At 41.1% G+C, this 26,581-nt stretch overlaps 1 protein-coding gene across 3 annotated transcripts in view; it reads right to left on the bottom strand.

Annotated features, from left to right (window-relative positions):
* The window catches only part of rab11fip5a (RAB11 family interacting protein 5a (class I)), a 30,147-nt gene extending 4,576 nt beyond the window's left edge, over positions 1 to 25,571 (bottom strand). The window contains exons 1-5 of one of the 3 annotated variants that reach the window (XM_071498836.1): positions 19,968 to 21,470; positions 18,425 to 18,520; positions 9,243 to 9,754; positions 6,412 to 6,991; positions 1,372 to 3,933 (exon numbers count right to left, since the gene is read on the bottom strand). In XM_071498836.1, coding sequence (XP_071354937.1) covers positions 1,372 to 3,933; positions 6,412 to 6,991; positions 9,243 to 9,657 — 3,557 coding nt within the window. In that variant the 5' untranslated portion in view covers positions 9,658 to 9,754; positions 18,425 to 18,520; positions 19,968 to 21,470. Of the gene's footprint in view, positions 1 to 1,371; positions 3,934 to 6,411; positions 6,992 to 9,242; positions 9,755 to 18,424; positions 18,521 to 19,967; positions 21,471 to 24,806 lie in introns of those variants that run through there. The other 2 variants (XM_071498835.1, XM_071498837.1) reach the window with 2 other exon arrangements.
* Positions 25,572 to 26,581: the final 1,010 nt, after the last annotated feature.

The raw sequence follows: 26,581 nt of genomic DNA, 5'->3' as shown, positions 1-26,581 counted from the left end.
AGAGATGACAGCTGTTCTTCCTCCCTCTGTCTTCAGTGTCTCAAGTGGAAGTATATTTGATTTTCAGAGTAAAATCCCCTAAGTGGCCATTTGTTTCTGCCACTCAAGATGATTAACGGGACAAAGAATGAAGAAAATATATCACCCCAAATTCTATTAACTTTTTATGACTTTCTTGTAAAATCCTGGAGTCGGGGGGGGGGGGGGGGGGGGGCCAGACAAAAAACAAAAGTAACACAACATTAAAAATTCCCTCTTCAGCAAATTAAGATTTGTGTTGTGTTTCTTTTAAACAGAAGCATCTTACAAGGGCTAAAACAATGCCACTGTCTTGCTGTTTAATCAAATCAGTTAACTTGCTGGTCATTTAGTTGTCAAACAACCAGAAACCAGCTCATTGTTCAAACTACCACATTACAATAACACAGGAAAGACAGTTTCCTGTGACCTACATTTACAAGGAAATCTACTTCTCAAAACCTCTCACTTATTCACTTACTGTAGTGACTTGTATTCACACTTTCTTTAGCCCACGTATTGCAGGTTTAGCTGTTATTTTCACACACCAGACTGTCCTGTGGACCTCCAGCATGACAACAGACACGGATGCTAAAGATCAACCTTTTAAAATCATTCATTTTAGTGATCAAGGGTAAAAGGAGGTTAGACAGGTGTAAGACTCCTCATTATAGAAAATACTGGTGAAAATTAAATTAGCTCAAAACTGAAAGACTTAATTACATGCGTCGGTGCAATCAAACATGTAGAGTTGTGTTAAATGTGTTATTACCTCGAAGTGAAAAGGAAATGCTATCAGTGACACAACAACACCTTGTTTGCCTCGTACAAAGCCAGGTTTCTGGTTGAGATTTTGGCAAATGAGTGTGGCTGTGTGAGAACACTGGTTGGCCCTGTGGGGACGAGGGATGGTGTGTGTGTGCATGTGTGTGTTGGGAGGGAGGGGTTGTGTGTTAGGAATCAGGGAAAAATAATAACTGCTAATTGGCCTGAGGCTCTGTTTCCCCTCCTGTTACCACAGAGCCAGTACACACACAAGACACCTGCAGAGGAGTCCTGTTAACACCAGTGTGTGTGTGTGTGTGTGTGTGTGCGTATGTGTGTGTGTGTGTGTGTGTGTGTGTGTGTGTGTGTGTGTGTGTGTGTGTGGTTATGTCTTAACAGAGTGATGAAAAGGAGAAGGTCACACCACAATTGGAGAAACCCCTTGAGAGTTGGCGACTCAGAAGAAAAGCAGGCGGAAGCAGAGCAGCAGAGGGAGGTTGAAGAGACGACAGGATAGAAATTTCTTGTAGTTGGAAAAAGTGTTTCCCCTCCACCTCTTCACCAAGCACTGAACATGTGCAACCTCACCTGTTCTCCTGATTGGCCGCCTGCTGCTGCTGCTGCTGGGTCTTCTCGGGCTCTGGCACAGCAGCTTGTGCCGTGCTGAGTGATGACCCCGCCGAAGCGTTGGCAAGGGGAGGGGAGGAACAGAGCGCTACAGGGGAGCTACTACTATCAGGAGTTAGAGGAGGAGCAAAGGAGGTCAGACAGGGGAGATCGGGACCTGGTTGACCTAAGGAGGACTCCCGTATTGCACCGGGATCACTCCCGAAGGAGGGCAGCAGGAGTTCGTCAAAGACAGACGTCAGTGTGCCCTCAGACTGGGAGCGGTGTAGCGTAGCAGACTTGTCCTGGGGGCGTATTGAGAACTTGTCACCTAAGATGACTTGCAGGCTTTCAATCCCTCCTTCACTGAGCCTCTTTGGATTACAGCTCATGTTAGAGTCTTCTGATGCTGCAGGGAGTACCTGTAGACCAATATCATCCCCTATCATGAAATTTGACTCAAGAGTTGCCGTCTTATCATCAGCTCTACAGGGGGAGTCATCAAATGTGTCAGTTTGGTTGGTTTCTCTGTTAGCTGGCTCGGATGCAGTTGCAGAGTCCTCTAGGCCTAAAGCAGCATCAGCAGTCATCTGAATCTCACTCAGCTCACCACAGAGCGTTGAGTTCGCAGAGTGTAGAGTCTCGTTTGGCTCTGAGACGCTGGAGTACTTGGAGGACGTGTGAGACTCACAGGTTTGGTAATCCTGCGAGTCAGTGCTGACATAGAGGCTTTGGAGGAAGCTGCTGGAGCTATGATCAGACACCTGAGTGTGCAGTAGTGTGTTGTCAAAGTCTGGGCCTGGACTGGTATTGAAGAAATCACCAAAAGCCCCAAATGGCACTGGAGAACACTGGCTAGCATTGTGGCCTCCTAAACTTGTGCTCCCAAAGGGTGAGTCCTGCGAACTCTGCTTCACATCAGGGGAGGAAGTTATAATGTGTAAGGACGGGATTGTGGAGGAGAGTTCATCATCTGGAGTTGCAAAAATCTTCACATCCGTACTGTTATTTACAGGGCTACCGCCGAACTCCTCTATAGAGTTGTTGAATTCATTCATACCTTTCTCTCTACTTTCTTCATCAGACTGTGACAAGATGCTGGATTTCGGTTGGAGTTCAGACAGTGTTGGCAGCAGGTCAGGATACATGACATCAGAAACGTTTAGTGTCTGAGTATCTGCACCTTCAGTTTCCGTCTCTCTTGCAGTTATCAAGGGCTGCTGATTTGTTGGTGCTGGGGACTGTGGCGCCAATGCCCTCTCCGAATTGTTTGAATCTACCCTTTCATCACTATCCTGCTGCTGAATAATAGTTTGCTGGGCCACATCAAGTAAAGATTGATCATTTGACCTGTCAGTTATGTAATCTTCAGATTCTGAGGGCTTTGAATTTTTTGCCTCTACTGGCTCAGAGGATTTCTCAAAGCCCAGGACGTTGCTTTCAAAGTTCTGAGCCTCAGTTTCCTCGGAGGACGATGCAGAAAATTTGTCTGAAGAAGAAGAAAGACAGGAGAGGAAATCCTCCTCTGCTGAACTGCCAAGACCTGATGAACCAGGATCTGGGGAGCTGCTGTTGAGCTGTATAGATGAAGTGTGACAGGGGGCTTGGTGCATATTAGTGAAGTCATTAGTTAAATCATTTGTGTTGGTAGTATTGTTAGCTTGGTTAGTTTTAGTGCAAGCCTCAAGTTGTGGTGAGTCAGCAGAAGTATTTGAAGTTATGGTGTCAGTCTCAAAGCTTCTGTGTTCTGGGATTGTTTCAAGAAAATGTGCAAATGTGTCAAGATGATGTGTGTTAGTGTTGGTCATCAGACTGGGGGCTTTATGAGTTTCGGAAAAGATTTTTCTGCAAGGCTGATGATGTAGAACGTCATTCAGGATTGTGTTCTGATCAGCACCTGGTAGTAATGTTCCTTTAGTATTGCAGTGTTCCAGTGGATGGTCACTGGGTGCATTTTGCTGTGTTTTGCATTCTGGGGTCAGATCCTCTGGAGACTGCAGCCTGCCTGCTGCAAACGCTTCAAAGGATTCGTCCCACTCTGAATCCGGATCCAGCTCTCCAGAAAACATAAAAGGGTTGGGCGACTTCTTGCTTAAAGGTTGTAACGCTTCTGTAGGAACAGGAGGAAGGGGTCGTTTCTCAAATTTGGCCATTGTGTCACTCTTTGTACCAGTGCCAGTGATGGAGTCCTCTGTGGTTGGGTTGTCGTGGGCCAGAGTGGAGTTAGTGTTACTCGCCTGTGGAAAGAGCTGAGCTATGGGGGGTCGAGAACTGGAGAGATAGGGCAAAGGAGGCAGTACAGGTTTTAGGGGCTGAGTTGTTAGCATGTCATCATAGAAAGGGTTGTGCTGAAGGAGAGAGAAGAAAGGGTTGCAGGGGGATATGTCAGGTGGGGTGGTCTGTGAGTGACAGAAGGGGTTAGTGTGATGCAGTGGGGAAACCAGAGAGTAAGAACGCACAGGGGGACCCGGGGGGTGGTGGCTAGAAGGGAGGGGTGGTGGGTGGGGATCAGTGCTGGGCTCTAGTTTAGACGACAACACCAGGCTGTGAAAGGAAGGGCACACAGTCCTCTTGATTAGTGAGGATTGTTCACACAGCTGCATTTAATGTCTGCAGTAGTTTTTCTGTCTCAAATCACATCTTAAGTCACATATTTTTATAGAGTGGTTTTGTCTATCATCAGGTTTTATGCAATTTATTCGAAATGTACAGACCTCTTTAATTCTTTAAACCCTGTTTTAATTAATCAGTGGCAGTTTTGTTATTTATAGTCAAGGTTGTATTGTTTTTTCATTGGTAATTAAACACATTTCAACCTGCATTAATTCATTTTCTTTGCCACTTGGGGTCAGCACAACAAGCTATAAACATAACACTGACATATTATCCATTTGTTATGGTGGACATGATACCAAGGTGTTGCTAATTTACACATCTACCAAACACAGAGCAACACTAATATTCATCATTATCTTTCTTGTTACCTGATGAATATAAGTCTGACTCTCCAGAAACACCTAAAGGAAATACCTGGCTCGTTATCTGTGAAATGCTCCATTATGTCCACCACCTAGTCGCTAACTATGTCTGTCTGTTGTTTGCTGTTGAAGTTATGGGGTCAGTTACGGGGTCAGTATCTGTTGGGCAGGTAGCGTAGAGTGGATTTATCAGAACTTTTTAGCAGAAAATAGCAGTCTGCTGCCAAAACATATCAAGCTGCAGGCTGCAAAACCAAAACAATGAGCTGAAAGATGCTAAAATACTCTGTATAGCTGATTAGAACTGAGGAATAAGGCACTATTTTTTGTGGGTTTGCCACTATAACTAAAACCTTCTCACATTACAGGTCATTTAATCAATAGTTAATATAAAAACTTGATTAGTGCAGCATTAAAGCCACTATGTATAGAAAATTTTAGACTTTAGCACCCTCCAGTGGTAGACAGAAACACATGCCATAATCTTCTACAGATCCAACCTGGGTACACTGAGATGAATGGGTTGAAATCAACAGATAAACCACCAGGACTTTACATTTTTCTACAAACTAAAACCTACTGTCAGACATAAGAAAATTGTGCACATAGTGGCTTTAACTGTGTCTGCAACTATGCAAACAGTTATTGATAAAATGTATTAATTGTTGAAATCAATCATACATATTTTTCATATCCTCCATAACTGACAACACTGTTCATACACAACATCTATCTCTGTGCCTCAGCTGTGTTTTCATTTGCCCATGTACTATTTTCTATGAAAAGTTGATGCAGCTGGGTGTAGTGATTACTTAGTGCTGCTGCTGCCAACTTGGCACTCCCCCCCCCCCAAAGGATCTAAAAGCATGTGGGTGTGTAGGCTATGAAAATGTATAGTTACAGCACTGGCAGAAAGGTATTGAGCGTACTATGGTCCAGAGTAGCTGACCTGGCTTCAATCAGCAGGTGCTTATCTGACCAATATTCTGTTTACACTCAGTGTATGATTATGACACTGTGCTTGTTTTTTTGTGTTGGTTAAGTAAATTGATTAAAAAAATAAAAGTTAAAAAAATTGTTTAAGGGTTTTTTTAAAGCCTGAATTCAAGATTAATTTTATATAAGTCTCCAGTACAAAGTGCAGGAGCAATGCACTCACAACAGGGAACAGTACAAGAGAAAGTACAGGACAGCAGGTGACAACTCCCAAATAAATTACCCACTTAAGAATGTGCTTGTGTCAGAAGTGGAAATAAAATGAAATGGAGTTTTCTTCCCCCCCTTCTCCCTGCCCACACACACACACACACACACACACGCACAAAACCTGTAAAAGAACAAGGATTGTTCCAGCTCGCATCATCATCTTTCCAGTAGAACTGACATTATTACTGAACCATGTTAAAGCGTGCACAGTGCTTCAGCTTGACAGAACTAAATTCACAAGAGCAGTTCCCCTCCACTATCTGCATTGCAGATACCTGCTGTAACCAAAGACTGAGACCAGGAGCTGAGGAGGGATGTGTACTGAGCTGGAAGCAGCGTCTAGCAGCCATGATGGCACACAGGAAGTAAACAACTACTCCCAGAACCATTCAACATAATGCCACTTCTCTGAATATACATTTTAAAAATTATTCATATACAGATTTCTGTATTATTTTACTTGATTATCATTACAGTTTTGGAACACACAAAAAAGATTTTTAGTTAGTTCATCGCCAGTTTTAGTAAATCTGTGCTGCCAAAATATCAGCCTACGCATCAAAAACATTCCTTCATGTTCACTTTTTTGCCAGAATAAAACCACAGCACACAGATCACATGCCATTAGACACCTCAGTCTGTGACCAGTGACGCAGGGAAATCCAAACAGTGCAGGTACAAACTCTCAGCAGGCTCATGAGCACATTGGCTGCTTTTTACCATCTTGATTCAATTCATATTCATACTGAAATGATAATTCATCACCTGTTTGATGCTGCAACAAATGAACCTGTCAGTGTGTCATAAGTCGTCTCTGTGTTCACAGTGTGTGTCTCACCTGGGTTTGCTGTGCGAGTCCTTTGATCCGAACCACCCCTTGTGTTTCTCCTCAGTGGCAGCGGGGGCCTCCTCAGGTCCATGCTTGGACTGACTCTGCCCTTTCCCAGCAGACTCACTTCTCCCATGGGAGAACAAGTTCCTCCTCTGCTTCTTCCCCTGGTTTTCCAAGTCTGCCGTGGAGGCAGCTTTGGGCAGAACAGCCTGTCCCAAACGCTCCTCCTCACCCTGCATGGGGCAACTTTGCTCCAAAGCCGCCGCTATGGCAGCCTTTTCCTCCTTGTCGGGTTTGTCAAAAGACCAGCGGCGCCCGTCTCCCACAGGACCTTTGGAGAGGTCTGTGGAGGCCCATGGGCTGAGGTTCTGTAGAGACATGGAGAGAGGCAAAGACTTCTGCAACAGTCCCAGGCCTAAAGAATCTGCAGGTTTTCCTGAGCCTGGGTCCAGGGGCTGGACGTTATAAGCATGGCTTCCGTTAACGCACACAATGGGCTGAGGCACTGCTATGGTGATCTCACCGGCCTCATCACCAAACTCACATTTGAGAGAGGACGACTTGGGCGACGTGTTTGCTGTGTGCTCTGCAAAAACGAGGAAAAGGAGGAAAATGAAAGAAACAGAGAGAGAAAAACAGAGAGAGGGGGGGAAAATGATGCAGGTAATCAATAACTTCACCAAATTAAATTTGCAGGCAGCTTTAATCTGGTGATAAAACCTTGTACTGGCTTTGACTGACAGTTCTTTTCACAGCAGGATGGGTGAGTATCTCTGGCTGACACAGGAGCAAGAGTGATTGGATTAATTTACCTGTGTGTGATTACTGAATCAGTTCTGGTATAATGGGAACTGTTGCTCTGTGCGTCATAGTGCAGGCGATTTAACAATGCAGATGGCATCCATCAAATCTACACGACTGTCACAATAAAGCAGCTCCTCCTCATGTGGGATTTCCATTAAAATTTAATCTATTGTTTGCAGGCCTGCTATCAATAGGAGATGCACACATTTCCTGGATTTATGTTTAAATTGAAAGTTAAAAAAAAATTATCGCAACACTGTCATTTTACAGCTGGATGATATGGACAATCATAACATTTTCTCTATGGTGATATTCATGATGAAGTATTCAAAAATAACATGGTGAAAAGTTGAAAAGTCACAAAACAAAAATCAACTAAATATGTTCTAATGTGTGTCTATGGCCTCTTTCTGTGACACAATTTATTTAGTTATAAGAGCTGACAAAATATACGTATACACTAGAATTACATCATATTGGAGCATGACTACAAGTAGATCTGAAATGATTTGGTGAGTAATTGATTAGTCAGTGAACACAGAATTAAACAACAACTATTTTTATAATCGATGAATCAGTCAAGTAATTTTTTGGAGCAAAAATGCCAAAGCTTCACTGATTTCAGCTTCTTGATTGTGAGTATTTGATGGCAAAGCAGTTTAGTATATTAACCAAAATGTCAAAACTTATTTCCTAAAATACTCAACTGTTGCAGAAAATGTTGAGCAAATACATTTCAAACTTTAATCTGTTAACACACATACAAAAAAGGGGAGATTACATAACCCCAATGAAGCTTCGATAAGTTAAGATAATTAAAGGAAGGATGTGGAGTATCTGAAGCCTCTTCCTGTTTCACACTCACCACTCCTGTGGCACGCACATGCTACCAAATTTCAGTTTCACAGTCCATCCAGTCCACCCATTTTCTCGACAGCAGCCACACGTGCAGCTTCCTCTTTAGAGTTAAATGAATCATATTCTCCACAAGTGGACTAACGCATGTGAGACATACACCAGGAACGCTACAGGCCTGACTCCTTGACCAGTGAGGGGATCTGGAGGCTCTGTTAAAGTGTGTGGAGGAGGGATTGGGGGGCATTTTGTTCCCTTGGAGGAAGGAGTCATTAAAAATTCATACTAAATACTCTCAAGCCCCTTGATGCTGTCAACCATTCTGCTCCCAGGCTCATGACTGTTGATGCTTTTAACACTCATCATTGCTGCATCCTCAACAAACAGGTTGGGTGGTTCTCTCTCTCTGAGAGGTGTGATTTGTATACGTATTTGTTTTCAAGGCCCTTACTGGAGAGCTGCCTTCATGTCTTACTTCCATGCTCATTTGGTCCACTGCACTACATTACACCAGGACTAGTGACTGGCTCGTGCTCCATGTCCCACGAGTTCGTACTTAGCTTGGAAGAGCTGCTTTCGGCTTCTTTGCACCATCCATCTGAAACTCACTACAAAGCGTTTTAAAACCTAATTTGTTTGTAACTCTTGGTCATTTTAAATCTATAATCTCTAGCCTTTTAACTTTTGTTTGCACCTGCTTCAATTCATTTTGTTGTTACAATATTTGATAAATGTATTTATATGTTTGTTTTAATTGTTTCTCTTCTATCTGGTATTATCATACTTTCATTTCTCCACGTCATTTTAAATAAAGGCTTCGTCCTCAGTGTTTTTCAAGTTTAAATAAAGACATAATCATAAACAAGTTATTCTGAGTGATGAATATTTCTATCATGGGGGGGTGTCATTGAATGGTCACATTGTATTTGAGTATTGTTGGATAAAATGAGGAATTTATAGATACTAGATTTATAGATCATTTCTGGCATTTTATAGCCAGTTAATCAATCAATCAATAAACTGCAGTCTTAGGTTAGTTCTTTGATATTTTTGTTGAAAAAGGTAAAGGACAGATGACTGTGAAACTGAAATCTGCCGTCGCAATAATGTTCAGTAAGTTTAATAATGAAAATGTTTCCAGGAAGTGATAACGTGCTCTGTGTGTTGGTCGTTCTCACCTGGGCTGTTGTCTGCTGTCAGGTTGCTGCTGTTACTGGGTGAGTTGGAGAGGTCAGAGACCACCACACTGATGCCGGCTGTGGGGCTGAGGCTCCCACCCCGTGACGACGACTCACTGCTCTCCGAGCCCAGGGATGTGCTGGACCGAGTGTCTGATGACTTCCTCAACTTCCCTCTCAGGAAAAAGGTCCTCATCTTGCTCCGCCGGGCCTCACCGCCCTCGTCGTCCTCATAATCCTCCTCCCCGCCTCCATCACTCGGCAACCGCTGCCGCATCCGATACAAAGACCCGTATCCGCTTTGCAGGACGGCCGATGAGGAGTCCTCCTCGCTGGATCTCCTCTTCCCCTTCATGCGCTCTTTCAGCTTGCTGAAGGTGGACGTGCCCTTGTCCTTCATGACGAGGTCGTACATGCTGGCGGTCAGGTTGTTTCGGGTGAACTGGACGGTGACTTGAATATCTCCTCGTTCCTTCTCCTTCTTGCCTGTTTTTGAGTTGAGTCTGTACCACCTGCAACAGAGAACGACCCATTCACATGAGCTTAGTAGACACGCTGCATCATTTAGCAGTGAAACAGTCAGTTAGTCAGTTAGATGGTTGGCAAAAAAATTAATCAGCAATAATTCTGATTATTGATTCACTGTTGCAGTCATTTATCAAGCAGAGTAAGTAAGTCATCACATTTTCAGATTTTTATTACCTGAATGAGAAACTAAAAGCTTAAATTCTGTTATTTGAGCCACTAAAAAACTAAAAATTACAATGTTGAGAAAAATTAAAAGACAATCTGCAGTAGAAATCAATTCAATTTTAAGTTCTGGATTAATTTTGGCTGTATTGAACTACTATGGCACCAACAAAAGCATTTTGAATTCACTACTGCTCTGATTTGTGACTGGCTTCTTCTCAATGGCAACTGTGGTCGAGGATTATGGGTATTATAGTGTTTTGATTTTTCAGAAACAAAACTTAAAGGTCTCATATTTTGATAAGTTTTGATATCCTTAAGAAGATCTCTTAAGAAGGAGCTCTGGTAACAATGGATCAGTGTTTTCTGAGTGATCGAATGGTCAGATAGTAGGTCTAGGTGGGGCTTGGCTGAGAGTGGTGACTGCTTTGTTGTGACATCACAAAGTTCCAGAAGTCCTCACGGCTCATTTTAAGGCTCAGTTTCTGAATGCAGGCTGTGTGCATTTCTCTGTGTACTGTGGCTTTGATACTTTCACAGTATTAATATAGAACCTAGACCTGCTTTATAATCAAAAAAGAAATCTCACTTTATACAATATGGGATCTTTAAACAAAAAATATAAAATAAAAAAAGCTGACCATGACATAAACTTTAGGATTGTCACATTTTCTGAGAGAGTCCACTGGTTCTAAGTTAAGTAACAGCAAGGATATTATTCAAAGAAAAATATGAAATGGGAATGCTGAACAGAGGAAACACTGAGCTGCCTCCATTACAACAAATAAATTAATAAAAATGAATAGTAACTAAACAAGTGCAAAAAAGTATGATTTTGAAAACATGGTTGCATGCGCTGCTTAGTTTGGTATCACTATCATCACAAGTTTACACATTTACTTTCACAATTTTACAATCACACACATACACAAAAACCTTTTTTAAGACATACTGATTTTAAATCACCTCTTCAAATCTCTTCACTTGAGTTATCAATTAGTTCAGCACTGAGTGGGGTGAAGTAATGTGAATGACTGTACTGTCATCATGAATGGGGCTAATCTGTGTGTGTGAGTGTCTGTGTCCCACTAACAACACAAAGCTGTGTGTAGCCGGTCATCTCACAATACCTTGAGGGGGCCTTTTGTTACTAACATAAGGCCGGGTAAGCAAGAACAGTGAAGAAAAACAATGTCCATGTCTGATTTAACAGTGAGCGCCCTACATTAATACGACAGAGCCAGAATAAAAACAGATCACACACCAACTGTAAATTCCTTTACTGGACGGGCACAGAGGAGCAGTTCTTAGAAATGCTGTTTACCAGTGGGTATATCAGTGGCAGTTCACCTCAGCCTGACTCATGGGAAAGTCTCATCTGGTCTGTTGTGACTGGTGTAAAAAAAAAAACCACACATGATATGAGTGAGAAAAAATCCCCATTACCATGTGTTTCTGACACTTGATGCTGCCAACGGGAAGTCCTCTGCTCTAGGAGGATGACAGAAAAATAGGTCTTTAACCAAGACCTGTTTTTATTTTTCAACTTCCTGTACTGCTGGGCTATTTTCACCTCACACCTCAACCACAGTGCTTCTTTGTTCATGTATAATAGAAGCTCTGTGAGACTGAGAGGCACAATAGTTTTCTGATATAGTACAACTTTACATAGTTGTACGTGATATCTAGGCTTCAAATTCAAGCATTAGTAGACTCCATATGGAGCAGATTCACATAAATATTATATAATTCTATGTAAAAGACCAAGGTAAGTAATAAACAGTTTATAAATTATCTAAAATACACAGAAAAGACAAAGACATCTTAACCAAACACACCAACACTGATTAAAAAAAAAAAGCTTAAATTACAACATGAAACTTTTTAACGCATTGAAGTTCAGTTACAATAATTTTGTAATCGCAGCCTGTGGTTGTCTAACTCTGAAATGAGAAACATCTATGTAGTGAAAGCAGCCTTATTGCACAAATATAAAACAGGATGTCAGAGAAGTTGGAGGGAAACTATGGTGCTTCATGAACAACTACAATGTCCTGTTTAGTTGAGTCAACAAGAAGATCTAAATGTCATGTCGTGGAACATCAACTGTGCAGCTGCAGAAAGTTACAAGAACGGAGATTTTAAACATAAAACACAGGACATGAAAGCTCCTACATGAAAGAAAACTGAGACGAGAAAACCCACTGATGTGTGAGAGGAAGCGCTATCTCAGACACCAGAGAGCTTTTAATTCCCACCTGCCCCACCACAAGATCCCCTTATTTTATCTGTAAACCAACAGTATGACTGTGCAGAAACACAGTGAGGCAGACAATTAGCACAGGTCACAGCCCAAACACTGTTAAATAACAGCTGCAGCTGGTATCCTCACTGGTCTCAGAGGCTGCCGTTACATTTTTTTGATCAATTTCATGCTAAAATATCACAAGTTTTCCATTTATCCTCCTCAGTTTTCACACAGCATTTGGACAAAAAATGCTAAAAGCCTTAGCATAAAAACCCCAAACTAAAAAAATCCTTTTACCTTGGTTTGCACTTCAGACAAAAAAAACCTCCACAACTGCTGACTGCAAGACACAGCTAACACTGTGCTCGCAGTTAACATGCCTGCTAAAAAATATTCTCATTTATCATTTTTGTATATTACAATCTGGAGGCTTGATTCAAATGTTTAAAGCATGAGCTGTGCATGAGACCGCGCTATACTGAACTAAAAACTTCATTTATACAACTTGATCTGAACCATTCATTCAAAAAATATCAGTTTAAATATAACATCAGATCACATTACAATCTGATGCTAATGCAGTGATGTTAGCATGCTGCACTACATTAGCACTAACCTCATCCTTCAATAGATTTGGAGAGATTATGACTTAAGATTTGTGGATTTTTATAGGCATCTGTGTCATTCCTTGTGTATTTCTGGTTCTGGCAGCTTCATACTTAAATTGACAAATTGATAAGTCAGACTTATATCTTAATTTGTGCTGAAAAAAAAGGGTAAAAAGGGTGAAAAGGGGGTAAACAAAGACAAAAAGAGAAGGGCAGCAAAAAATTTGGTTCTAACATCTAGCTGTATGATTACATAGAAAAAGATAGAATAGTAAAAATACTGGTGTAATTATAGGCTGCAGAGAAGGAAAAACACAAGTCATATAATTCACAGCACAGGCTGTTATGTAATCATCATCATCATCATCATCGTCATCATCTGACCTCAAGCTCAGTCCTGAAAACCCGGCAACACCCAAGAAGAACGCCAGTGAAAACAATTAGAGAATCACAAACAACAAGCAGGTGGAGCCCAGAGGACAGGGGAACGCTGATGCTTTTTATAGCTGCACAGAGACAAAAAATATGAATCTCTCATAAATACACAACAACGGAAATGTGCCACATGAGCAGGCGTGGGAAAGTTAAGTAGCTTTCATTAAGAAATTCACATGCGTTGAAAAAAAAGAGGAAGGGGAGGAGTGACACTCCTGTGATGCAAGTATAAGATGTGGCAATAATCCAGGTAATCCAGGTAAGGTATTTACATTTCATCAAATTAAATCCTGTTACCAGATTATCAACCAGTGAGAAAACAAAGTAACTGCCTGAGCTTTAAACCAGCCTGTTCTCCTCTTTGTACTTGGACACAGCACAGATTTTTCTTTAGGCTTCTTCCTCCTGTGACTAAAATTGTACACAAGTGCTGCTACCTCAGATGCCTGTCAGGCGTGGACTCGAGTTTCACGTCGATGCTCCAACAATAGTATCAGTCCTCCTCCTGACACGGCAGCCAACACCCTGTAGCCGAGGTGGGGCTCACATTCCAAACACAGGAGCAGGGAGCTGTGTGAGGGTTTTCCTGTGCAAACGAAAGCTACTACTGCCACCATCGTCATCGATCTCACCATCCAAGAATGCTCACCTAGCCTCTATTTTTTTTATATTTTGAGAACAACTTATACAAACTTGTATTTGAGTATTAAATTTTGGTATGTAGTTGACTGAATTACATTAAAACTGTTTGTATTAAAACACTAGGAGAAAAAATGTGCTTCTGCTTACTAAAAACATTTAAAGACCCTTTCTTGGTACACAAACTGTTTTCTGTTTTCGAAGACGATGCAAAAAAAAGTTTCAGGTCTATTTATATGCATGCACCTGGGCTTTGTGTGGATGATGTAATGCATGAATACGCCTGACAACAACAAATGTTAACATAACAAACATAAGGACTAAATACAGACACTGCCACACAGAAAAAAATCAGCAGCCTACATTTTGAAGCCCACGTACTCAGGCTGAGCACAGTCTGTAACAGAAGAGGACCCAGTTTCCCAAAAGCATCATCCCACACAGGCGCCTGTATACTTCAACAAGGCCGCTGTCGTGATACTGGAAAGCATTTTGGGTTCTAAAAATCTACTGAAAAGCTTATGAGGATCTCTGTACCACAACAATCTTCATAACCAAAATATTCTGACTGCTTTTTTGGAATTTGTGAGTCTACACAGATTTTTATTTCCATAAACAATCCCATTCCAGAGCTGCAGAGCATAGCAGCATATCTGCTTCCCCATCTTGCAAAAACAGGAAATCACAACACTCCACCCCGTCCCAGCATGACACCATCTCCTCATCTCACCCTGCTCCCTGATCCGCTGAGGAGTAGATAGGAAAGTTTTCCCTTCCAGCTGCCGTCTTCCTCCAGGCTTCAGCTTACAAAGTGTACATCTCCTGTTGAACAAGTAGATCCCTAGAAACCACCAGGACAGGGCTGAAAGTACCAGACAAGTAGGCTATCAACCTATTTTATCCAGAATGTACTCCGTCTCTGTGGGGCCCTGAGAGCCTGGGTGGTATCAGAGCCAGACACAAGAGACCCTGAAGTAAAACTGGTGCCAAAGGCGCAGGATCTGTGTCAGCTGTGGAATTTAGTGATTTATTCACCAAATACATTGATGTGTAAGGTTATAATGCTGTGAGATAAACGTTTTCCAGCAGAGGAGTCAAAGGGTTTTAGTGAGGCTCAAGATAGTCAAGAACTTGATGCTCTACAACTTGAGAAAACTCAAGCAAATGAGGAAACTATCTTTATTGCTCTTACTCATACAAAAGACTGCTCAGTGCCAACAACATCATGCTAAAATGCTCACAATGACAATGCTAACATGCTGAGTTTTGGCAGGTACAATGTTTACCATGTTCACTATCTTGGTTTAGCATGTTAGCATGCTAACATTTCTGAACTAGCACTAAACACAAAGTACATTTGAGGCTGATCAAATGTCAAGTGTTTCATAGGTATTTAGTCACAAACAAGGGGGCTACAGCACTGACCAAGGTCTGGGATGCTCCCAGTGCAATCCAGTTGTTGGATGTTGTTCTGAATCTCTTCAACCTAATTTGTTATCTCTCTACTGTCACTTATACCAACCAACCACAAGCCACAAAACACTGAAACATTGTTTGCTCGTTTTCCAACATCCTGTGGTGCCTTGATTTTCAGGGTCTGAACCTAAACACCCTGCCTCACTGCTATACCAATTAACGTGACACACCAGACGGTTTTCTATTAAAAGAACATTGTCTTTATCAACCTAAATCAAAAGCATCCCATATGCACTGACCCAAATCTAGATTCTGGTGCATGTCCTGGTGTGGAGTTTGGCAGGAAGTGTCTGCCCTTTCCTTTCATGTCATTAATTCAGACTGACATTTGTTCATGTTACCAGTTTGTATTTGGGGGTGAAGGTTATTTTGACCTGTTTCGCTCTAACCAATCACTAGAGAGACAGTTGGCATGAAAGCTGCAGTTGCAGTGGTTAGCAGCAGTTAGCTTCACTTTATTTTATATAAAATTAATGAAACATTTGGATTTGAGACTTTAATTCTGTTAATTGACTTGTACAGCTGTGTCAATCTCATCCATACTTGTCAATCTCATCCATCTCATCATTGCTATTTCATGAGTGTAGCTAGCTACCTATGTAGGAAGATGACATCCTCATTCATACTATCACCTACACAACTCTGAGTGGTTGACTAGTCATCTAACCAGTTGAAAAAGCTGTCCATCGGCACAACACCAGATCTATTTTTAACTGCTGAAGACATCAGAGATGTGGTTCGCAATTCAGACGCCTGGAAGCCAAAGAAAGGGGGACTAACAAACTTTTACAACTTTGGTAAACATAAATGTGTTGGCTGGTAGGCTGAGCAGGCACTCACCAACTGCTTCTGCTGCGAATTAAATATGCTGATTCAGCTAAAATCTGCAGTCCAACTAAAGCAAACGGTGCAGGACATGAAAGACTACATCCAAAGATGCTCAATGAAGGCCCGACAGCAGCAGACTGTTGGCCTGATGTGTCAGGCAAGATGCAAGGCAGGTAAATGGTGGCGCTTCATTTGAGCTACCATGTGGACACTTCCTGTTACATCTCTTTCTGTGAATTAGGTCAACAACTCCTCCAGGAGCACCGTGGGGATCAGTGGTACTGTGGCCTGGATTCCTGCCTCATCAGCAGAACTAGCAGACAGGCTGTGAGTCCCAGACCACATTCCACATCTGGATGCGATGAGCTCTACCCTCACCGTCAACCCCTCCTCATAATACTTTCACACAACCCGGCACTGTCTCTTAAAACCACACATCCTCAGGCACACATCAGGGATCACTGATAGAAAAGGGTTGCTTATTGTGGAATATAAAAAAAGAAATAAAGGTGAGATTCAAATACATTCAACCTTCAGCAGACTCCAGGAACAATAAGTAACTAAAAATTCATGTAGTGGCACAAATTAAATCGTTTTAGGAATCAGTTGTATCTACAAAGTTTTTACATAGCTTCTTTGGTTTAGATCACAAAATAGTTGAATGGATGATTTATGATCTCATAATGTGACCACAGGATAATTATCTTGTCAAAGCAAACGACAGAATTATTTTTCATGATCGCAGAAAAATATTTAATGATCAAAGGAAAACTAATTAAGCTAACATGCCAAGATCATAAAATATAAATTGTGGTCACATGACATCAAGATGATCGCTCCAAAATATCTGACTGATCGCCTTTACTAAAAAAAAAAAAAAAAAAAAGTTATGTAATTAATGAAATGCTGTTGAAAGCCCACTGAAGCAGGGCTGAGCGTTTTGATTCATTAGGTGGGTGTTGTTTACCCAAGTATCAAGCAACAGTAAAATGAGTCAGTGAGCAAAAGTAGATCACCACAAACAGAAGCAAGTGCTGCAGCTACAAAAGCATCCTGATAACAAGGCTGCAACAGAAAATAAAGGTTCACATTTTTAATTAGTTTTACTGGACATCACTCTTATCATACAAGACCAAGGCCAACTTCTGCAGATTCCTGTGAGCATTGTGTCCAAATGCTTCTGTCAGCAAAGTAGCAGCAAACGGTGAAGACTGATCAATTCATGACTAACACTTAGCTAGCGACCAAGCTAACATTTTATAAACAAAATTAATGAGATATCTTATTTATTGAGTTTCCCTACAGACTTTTTCATCAGATCAAGATGAATCAAGTTACTTATACAAATATTGAAATATTTGAGGGATTGAAACCCCTTATTTCTATTTGGTTTTCTAAGTTATCTATGAAACTGAGAAATAAAGGGTTTTGAAATTAGTATTAGTTTCAATGAATTAAATTAATTTTATAATTAAAAGTAAGCATTAAAAGGGCACCTCTGAGAGTTAATATACCAACCATGAAACCATGTTGAACCCATACAAGATTAAGAGGTTAAGATTGTTTTTAAATAAAATGAAATTTAAGCTATCCTCCTCCTCCATTAATAACTCTTATCCTAGTTTTATGGTGCTTTGGGATGACACTTGATTTGCTCACTTGCTAAATCAAAAACAAACAAATTTTGACTTGTGCCTATCATCCCTCAACACTTGCTGCTTTGCTTACATTAGCATGATGGCTAGTAAACTAGCTAAGAGTGCTCTGAGTACCGACAGGAACAAAGAAAAAAGCAGTTTAAGCTGCTGTGTCACAGTGACTTTGGAAACAAGTCAACCTCTTCTGGATGCTCTTGTCGGCTAATAACACTGGTAAAATGCTGTTTACCTAAACCAAAACAGCTGTTTTCATGTGTCTGCTTGTCTTTACTTCACTTTACCTCCAGATATGTGACGCAACAACGCAGCCTCTACATGACTCAGGAATAAAAGCCAGAAAGAAAGGAATACAATGTAGGTTTCTGTATACTCCATCTATAATGTTCAATAAGTTAACCTGATAAATCCCCACAGATAATGTTTTCAAAATTATTTTATCGAGGATGACTTGTCAGGTCATATTGTTATGTAACCTAATGTCCATTAGACTATATTCTCTCTTGGCTGCAGCTACTGAAAGTCTGCCACTGTTAGCCAGAGGATTTTTCTGGATGTACATCACACACATCAACAGAAACACACACACACACACACACACACCGTCACAGTCCTTCTGCCTCACTCAGCAGATGGAGGTTCAGCTCTCAGGCCTGCCTCAGTATCATCCATGCCTGATGCAACTCAGAGGTTTGCTTTCTATAAAGAGACAAAGTGACAGGGGATATGAGACTAAGCAATATAATAGAAGGGATTGGCTGTAAAATTTAACATCTAAATCATAATATCAGCACTGCAAGAACCACGTATCCCTTATGTGAAGAATCCTTCATCTGCGGCAAAAAGGAGCTGGATTTTTAATTTATCCTCTTGAGATTAAACTTAATTATGGAGGAAATTGTGTATGACAAGGTCAATATTCAGCAAATACCATAGCAAAATTAATATTTTGTGAATAACATGGGTTGCTTGCCATGTGTGCTGATCTAGCAGTGTTTCTGTAGCTTCCTCCTGACAGACCCTTTAGGGGAATTCACCCAACGCCCACCTTTCCAGGAATCTGCTCTACTCTGATAGTTCAACATGCAAATTCATCACAGCCAGTGTCCTCCCAGGCCAACCAAGTGAGAGCAGCTGTTCTGACTTCATTTAAAGCAGAAATTGCTGATCAAGATCAGACATGTTGGGGCATGTTTTAAATCAAGCATGCATGTGTTTGTTTTGCTATTCTGATTGCTTATATGTGAGGTTAAACTGTGGCCTAATTCTTGCTTATAACATTAGTCATTTATATTGCTCCTCGGTTATAACAAAGAGGTACCACAGTCCCGATTTGGTGTCTGATATTGGGTTTTTTGTCTCACTGTAGGGCAATTTATGATTATTTTCATTAACTGTTTAGTTAAATAAAATTTCAGGAAGTAGGAAAAAATGCCTTCAGAATTTGGCAGCTGTAGTTGCTGCCTTCAAATTGCTTTTGGTTCAACAAAAAATGTAATTTACAGTATCTACAAATCCAGAAAAGGAAGCAAAAGCACATTGGAGAAAGTGAAATAGCCAATGTTAAATGATAAAATTAGTTATCAAAATTAAATTACGTTGTTTCTGTTGTTCAAGTAATATCAACAAATAATTTCTGCAACACTCAGAGAAAGGAGAAAGTCACTGTCACTGCTATGAGGTCCCAAACTGAGACAGGCCCACGTCAAGTCTGAAGTGCTAAACTTGGTGTTAGAAGTCCTGCACAAATTATTTTGTTCCCTTCAGTCTTTGAATACTAGATTTACAGCCAGCAACTATATATTTTACCAACTGTTGGTAGCATGTTAGCTGCAGCAAGCTAGCTACTTAATCTAACGTTAGCTCCATGACTCGGCTGAAAAAAGTGTTACTAGCTTACTTTTTAGTGTTTTTTAAGCTGAAATGTGGCAAAATAAGAATTTAGGGTCCTAAATATGCACTTTATGGTTACATATACAGGACATGATATCATGCTAAAAGACTGTGGTTAAAGCTAACATGTTAGCATCGTTCTTGTACTGCAACGTAGAGCTAATCAGCTCTTGTACTATGTGTGATTTTATTCTAATATAACCCTGTTTGGCTGATTCGCTCACATATTTTCAAAATGTATGTTTTCACTTACCAGGAAAAAGGCTTTCAGGATGAAGACTAACCAATGTCTTTGGCAAAAGTAACGCTATCTGAGGTTATGTTGTGTAAACAGCCCCAAACACCAAGTACACCGCTGCTAGCGTTAGCTTAAACTCTGGTAGCATCAGGACCAGCTTCTACACAGTGGTGAAAAACTGAGCTATTGTTCAGTTAACCCAACTAAATAGGTTAGTTAATTATCTGGTCCTTAGCCCTGAAGTAACGCTTGGTTACACCTGGAGGTGGTGAGCTAGTTAGCTAGCATGTCAACAATTTCACATTACACATTAAAACACAAACACAATGTATAATCCTTTCCTTACACTTTTGTTCTTGTATTTTCGGTTTTGCAAAGGCTAATTAAGTCCTTCAAACTCAAAAGACTGACGTCCAGGTGAAGTCATAGTATTAGAGCTGCATCAATTAGTCAATTATCAGAAAATTAATCTTCAACTATTTTGACGATCAAATGATTGTTTTATAATTTTCTAACCTAAAATGACAAACATTTCCTGTTTCAATCTTTTCTAATCTTTTCTGATTTGATGCTTTTCTACGTTGAACACGACAGTAAACTAAATATCTTTGAGTTGTGGACAATAAAACAGACAAAAAAAGGCATCTGAAGACAAAATTAATCATCGATTAATCAAGACAATCAGCAGATTAATTGAAAATGAAAATAATCATTCATTTCAGCTTCACGTTGTATTAAAGTCAATGTTGAATTGCAAGGTTTTTGTTTTGTTGATTTTTCTAAGATTATCAGTCCATGGCTGTTTTACCCATCTTCGACTGTTAAGCCCATCTGCTACAGCATAACCACATCCACATTTAAACCTCATCTTTCATTTCCACTGACTGTGACTGGAACATGCTGATTCAGTACACTGTATGGAAACTGATTAATCCCAGAGAGAATAAAATAAGTTAGAGGTTCAGAAGAAAAGGGCCATCTCGACCTGACATGTCTCCATTTGCTGAAATATACGACCCCGAGCACTATATCACTGTGAAGCCTCCGTCCTCCCTAAAGGCCTTTATAAATATTAGAAAATTTAAACTGAATGAGTCTTGGCTGAGCTTTGGCTTACACACACCTCTGTCCTCGATCTCTGCAATGATAAATTTAACACTACTGTCACTGAAAACCCTCCCGACTGAATGAAAGATTACAAAGTCATCTGTGTGTAAAGTGATTTTGTTTGTGTTGCGGGGCGTTGATTTTAAAAGCTAATGCTTTTCTTTCCTCCATGTCACCCTTGAGCGGCTTTATTAATTGCACTTATAGATTTTAGATCTTACTGCCACCCTTCATCCCTCCTTCTAGGTTTTATCACCATGCAAATAAAGCTCACCTTAAACAAAATGAAAACCTTGAGGAACCCATTGTTACTCAGCCACAAGATAAAACAAATCACATAGCTTTACTTAAAAGGGTGTTGCTTTGAACAGCCAAAAACCCCCAATCATCTTAAAGTGAAAACACACTACAACACTGCACAATACACCACACAAGACTGTGTGCTCATGTGCTGAAATGATTTTATTTATTTTCATGTTTTTCATGGTTATGGTTTTTAGAGAGTTGTTTGAAGGTGCTATGTTTTATCTAGGGACCAAATCTTCATATTGTATTAAAAATCATACTTTAAATTTTACTTGGCATATGTTGTGGTATCTGTCTTATGGCGTTTGTAACTTGCTGTCATTGCTGACTTTCTTGAACAGGCTATGATGCTGAGTCATCACTGTGACTCTACATTGAACCAAAATACTATATTGTTTATGTAGCTGTGACATATACATATACTACAATATTACTATGTTTTATATTTTCAATATGCATCACTACATGACAAATGTACGTATGAAATAATAAAATTAATGACAAAACAAACTCCACTCAAGGTTCACTAACATGCTTTATCCGGGGCTTTCAACCATTTCACACAGACTTCAGATGAAGTTTGCTCAGTTGTAACAGAACTGTGGATGTTAAAACTTTCCATAATAATTCACTGCACTCTTTAAAGTGTGACACTGTTGAAAGCACCACAACAAAGTAAGTGGACCTTGAGTAGAGGTTGTTCTCAGCTGCTGTTTCCAGTGTCAAGAACCAAATGTGAAGCAAATTAGTGATCAACACAATGAACTGTTTTCACTGTTGAATATCACATCAGACGAAACTCTAAGTTATTTAAACCAAAACTTTAAAAAAAGGTATAAATTTTTCTTACTTTTTAAATATATATTGCATAGAATTTATTTGGACAACAGAATTTTGTAAGTCTAACAACACAAAATTGGATTCTACCATAAGACAATATTCAGTAATAGTAAATTATCTCCCAGCCCCATTGAAAATGGTACTGGAGCATTGGAAATAACTAAAGATGACAATGAATGATTTGTCAGATTCTAAGTCTTGGTTACTGGTTCTCTGAATTCTCTGCAGAAAACACTTTAAAGGGATGCTATTAACTTTTCAAAGAATAAATACTAAATCTGCTAAATCTAAGCTGTTCTGCAGTTGTTTATGGGTCAAAAACATGAAAAACTATAGAGAGAGATTTCAATCTTAAACATTAAACTATGACTTTGCATTTCAGTCAATCAATCTTCCTTAAACCAGGTTTAAAAGCTTTCTGAAAAAGTACACTGTAGAGCCGATTGACTGGATATGCAGGAGCTTTTGTCTTTAAGGGATGTGACAGATGTCAACATGTCCAACACTGTAAACAGCCCCTAACAAATACACTATTTAATTCTGTTTGAGTAATGTTTACTAAAAACCAGTACCCAGCTGTTTAATATGTAGCCTAGGATATTTGTGACCTATTTCTTTCTTACTTATGTCTTCAGTGTAGGAACCAATGGGGTTGGGTTTGAGAGCTACAGAGGATGATAGAGAAACATGCACTGCTGACTTTGGTCTTCACATGGGATTTTTTTTAATAACAATAACAAAGATATATAATATCGAACGTATCCTTTACTGTTTTATACTTTAGCGGAAGCATCAGTAACAGGAAACAGCAGCTTATCTTTAACATGGTTGGTGTTGTGCTGGATGTTCTCCATCAAACTCGGGATGCTTTATGCTTTTAGGTTCAACATACATGAGCAGTAAGTGTTGACTGGGCTGAGTGAGTGCTGCTATCGGCCGGCCCGGTTTCAATGAACACCACATGGAGACAATGAATGTAACAAGGCACCAAACTGCTGACACATCATCATCACAGGCCGACTCTAACCTTCAAGTGACCAGCTCCAACGGGGCCGACAGGAGGACACTGGTTCCCCTTTCATCTCATGTTCTCGGGTCTATCTGAGTGAAAGCACGGTCAGGTCGGGTGGTAGCCACGTCTATCAAACTACCATAAAAGGACACAGATACTAGAAGAGGGTGAGAGGAACATTTGTGTTCAACGTTTGTGTTGTGTTCATCAATCTGTGCTCAGTCAACAGGACATGAGGGTGAAGGAGGACGTTTGAGGTAAAGCTTTTATGTTTGGAGGTGTTATTGACATCTTAAACATGAACTGGTCTGGTGTCTGAACACCAACAATTACGTCCTGATTCTGGTTGTGGTAATGAAATATCTGAAAAGAGGAAGGCCGCACACTAAACTCCGGTGCTTTTACTTATCATCTACATTTCAACACAGTTGGTCTTTTTCAAGTCAAGTTTAACACAAGAAACAGAAGATAAGATAATGATATTTGCTGTAGTTGAGGAAAAAAACAGTCTGGGAGAATGTAAACAAAGTGCCATCACGTATCATTATGGTTTGATGGCAGGAAATGTTTTCGCTATCAAACACATCAGCAGCAAATGACAAAAACGTTCTCCTAGAGTCCTCGTTTAGCACCAATAAACAATCATAAAACAAACACAGTGTTAACTTATTCCACTGACAGCAGCCTCGATTGACCATAATACATTGCTGCCATCAGAAATGTTTGAGTTAACATAGCTCTCTTTAGCTCATTTCCGTGCTATCACTATCAAACCTACAGATGAGTTCAACAAGTTCAGGGTTGTTCTCTGGGAGGCGTTGACAGGAATTTTGAGTGATGAAAACTATTGTATATTCAGAAGTTGTGCATCAACATGGTAGCCTACGCTGCTGTCTTCTTTTGTCACATATTGATCACAAATAAGAGTTATCTAATGGTGGAACTTTCCCATAAGGATCTTGCAACTGGAATGCAACATCAAACTTCATATCGCTTCTTTACGTCCAAGCCTGTGCTCCAGCTGGTGGGCTTTTGTTTCTGTGAAACATGTTATTCTAAAAATACCTCAGAGCTTCCAGATAATAAAACTGTTAGATAATCCCTGGAATTGGGACAGGCATTAATCCCCCTCTGCTCTACGTCATGCCCGGGCTACTGGGAGACAACATTTTAAGAACCCACAACAAAGCAACCAGACCCCTGATGTGGGGACACCGGAGGAGGTGAACATGGGGTTTCTTGGGGAAGCCTTCAGCGTCTGCGGGATGTGAAGTGGTCAGAGTTTAGTTTGGTAGCTTATGTCTGTGGGAGGAAGGGAGGGTGTGTCTGCAGGGCCCTGATGCAGCATCACAGATTTGACAGCTGTGTTTATGTCTGAGAACAAACTGTATAGCAACTATACATGACAAAGACAGACTGGAGAGACAGAAACACCCTGATGAGTTCACTGAACATGGGAAAACAGACAAAGCAAAGGCAGAAGAAGCCCATGCATGCAGCTTTGGGTCTCATAGCAGCCTCGTCTGCATGTTGTGGCCACACACACAAACACACACACAGCTATTGCACGTAAAGACAGCTGAACTTACTCGTTTTTCACGCATCTACTCTCGCTAAAGAGCTTTTCCAGCTGAATCACAGCCTGCCCAAGGAACACGTCCATTCCGATGAGCGCCCGGTGCATCACGGTGAGGACCAGCTCGTTGCTCCCGGCCGGGTAGCTCTCCAGCACGCCGGGCTGGAGCTCGAAGGAGCACTCCTCCTTCCACTCCGGCTCGGTGGTCTTCTCCGCCACGCAGGTCGAGTATTTCTCCTTCCCCAGCTGGATGATGGTGTACACATCGCTGGTGCCGTGCTTGCCCTTGCCCCGTAAGCCCCTGCCTCTCAGCACCGTCACCTGGACGTGTGTCGGTACCCATTTCTGTTCCTCCTCCACGGTTAGTGAGGACATGTCCCCCACCAGACAGACAGGCAGACAGACCTGCCGCTCACGCCGAGACGAAGCGAGGCAAACCGGGAGAGGTGGTGGTGCTGTCCGCCGCTTCCTCCCTGCTCTGGGTGCACAGTCACATCAGCTCCGGGTCGGCGGGCGGTGCCGCATTATGGCTGTCCGTGGTCTCTGCGAGGTTCCCGTGGTCGCCGGTTGTTTTGTGCCCTTGCTGCTCCTGCGTCTCCCGGCGGTCTGCTCTGCTCTGCGGCAGCGGCAGCGTCCGTCCCCGCCTGTCTCCTCCCGCCGTGCGGGCCTCTCTGCGGGCGGCGACGTCACGCCTCTATCCTCCTTCTTCTGCAGGACGAGGAAGTTCAGCACCGACACCACACATGTCTGCATGTGCACAGACCACAGCACACGCCTGTGTAGGAATGTGGGGTGTGACATCTGTTATTCGGGGGGAAAAAACCACGTCCACTCCTCCCAAAGAAAGTGAAATTCGTCAGGACAGTCCTCAGTGCAGACACCCTGATGAAGGCCTCTGGACTACAATCTGTAAAAACATACTTTACTTAAAACTACATGAAAAACAAACAACACATATTCACACAACACTTCAAACATCTGATGTAGGGCTGCTTATAGCTATTATTTTCATTATTCTCTCATTTGAAGGGGCACCATCACCACTATGTCTCTCCAGATCATTTCTGTCCACATAATTTGATTAATCCCCAATCCTCTAATAATCCACATATTGTTTAGTATATAAAACCTTATAAAATAGTGAAAACACCCTTCAGAAGCCCATATTAACATATTCAAATGGGTTTTGAGCCTGAGATGCAGGAGTCGTTTATTTCTGCTTAGCACTTACATACAAATAATTTCCAATATAGCAGAGCAGTTTGCTTTGACTGTAGATGCATTGAATAAAATCAGAAAAGTGAAACCAGGACATGGCTTGGAAATGTGCAGTTTTATCTGACAAAACATAACCAACTCAATGCCTGCTTACTCTCTTTCCCCTGAGCTTTCAATCCTCCCGTATGATCTTTAGCACTGATGGTGTTTGCTTAGCTGTCATGGAGACAGATCGGTCCACAAGTGAAGTAGCTGTAATTATTTCATCCAACAGCTCAGCAGCTCTTTATGCTAACAGTAGGCTTCTGCCACAGAAATAAAATCAGCACAATCTGTTGGAGGAAGGTATTTGACTCCTAATATGTCTTCTAATCAGAATTTATTTAAGCAGTTACACAGACCATCAAAGAGATAAAATGAATGCACATTTACAATATTTACCCAGTGAAGGTTTTCTTAGCACTGCTACTCTTTTTATAAAATTTGCATGTGTTTTATTTTTATGTAGTTTCCCCTGAAATCTTCAAAGCCTGCACAGCTCTGCGGGGGTGCAGTTGTATTACAACACCT

The sequence above is a fragment of the Trachinotus anak genome, unplaced genomic scaffold (genome assembly GCF_046630095.1).
Source record: "Trachinotus anak isolate AG129_WGS33_773 ecotype Australia unplaced genomic scaffold, CSIRO_AGI_Tana_v1 ptg000015l, whole genome shotgun sequence".
NCBI lineage: Eukaryota > Metazoa > Chordata > Actinopteri > Carangiformes > Carangidae > Trachinotus > Trachinotus anak.
Note: the sequence above shows the minus strand (reverse complement) of the source record. Positions and strands in the feature narration are given on the sequence as shown.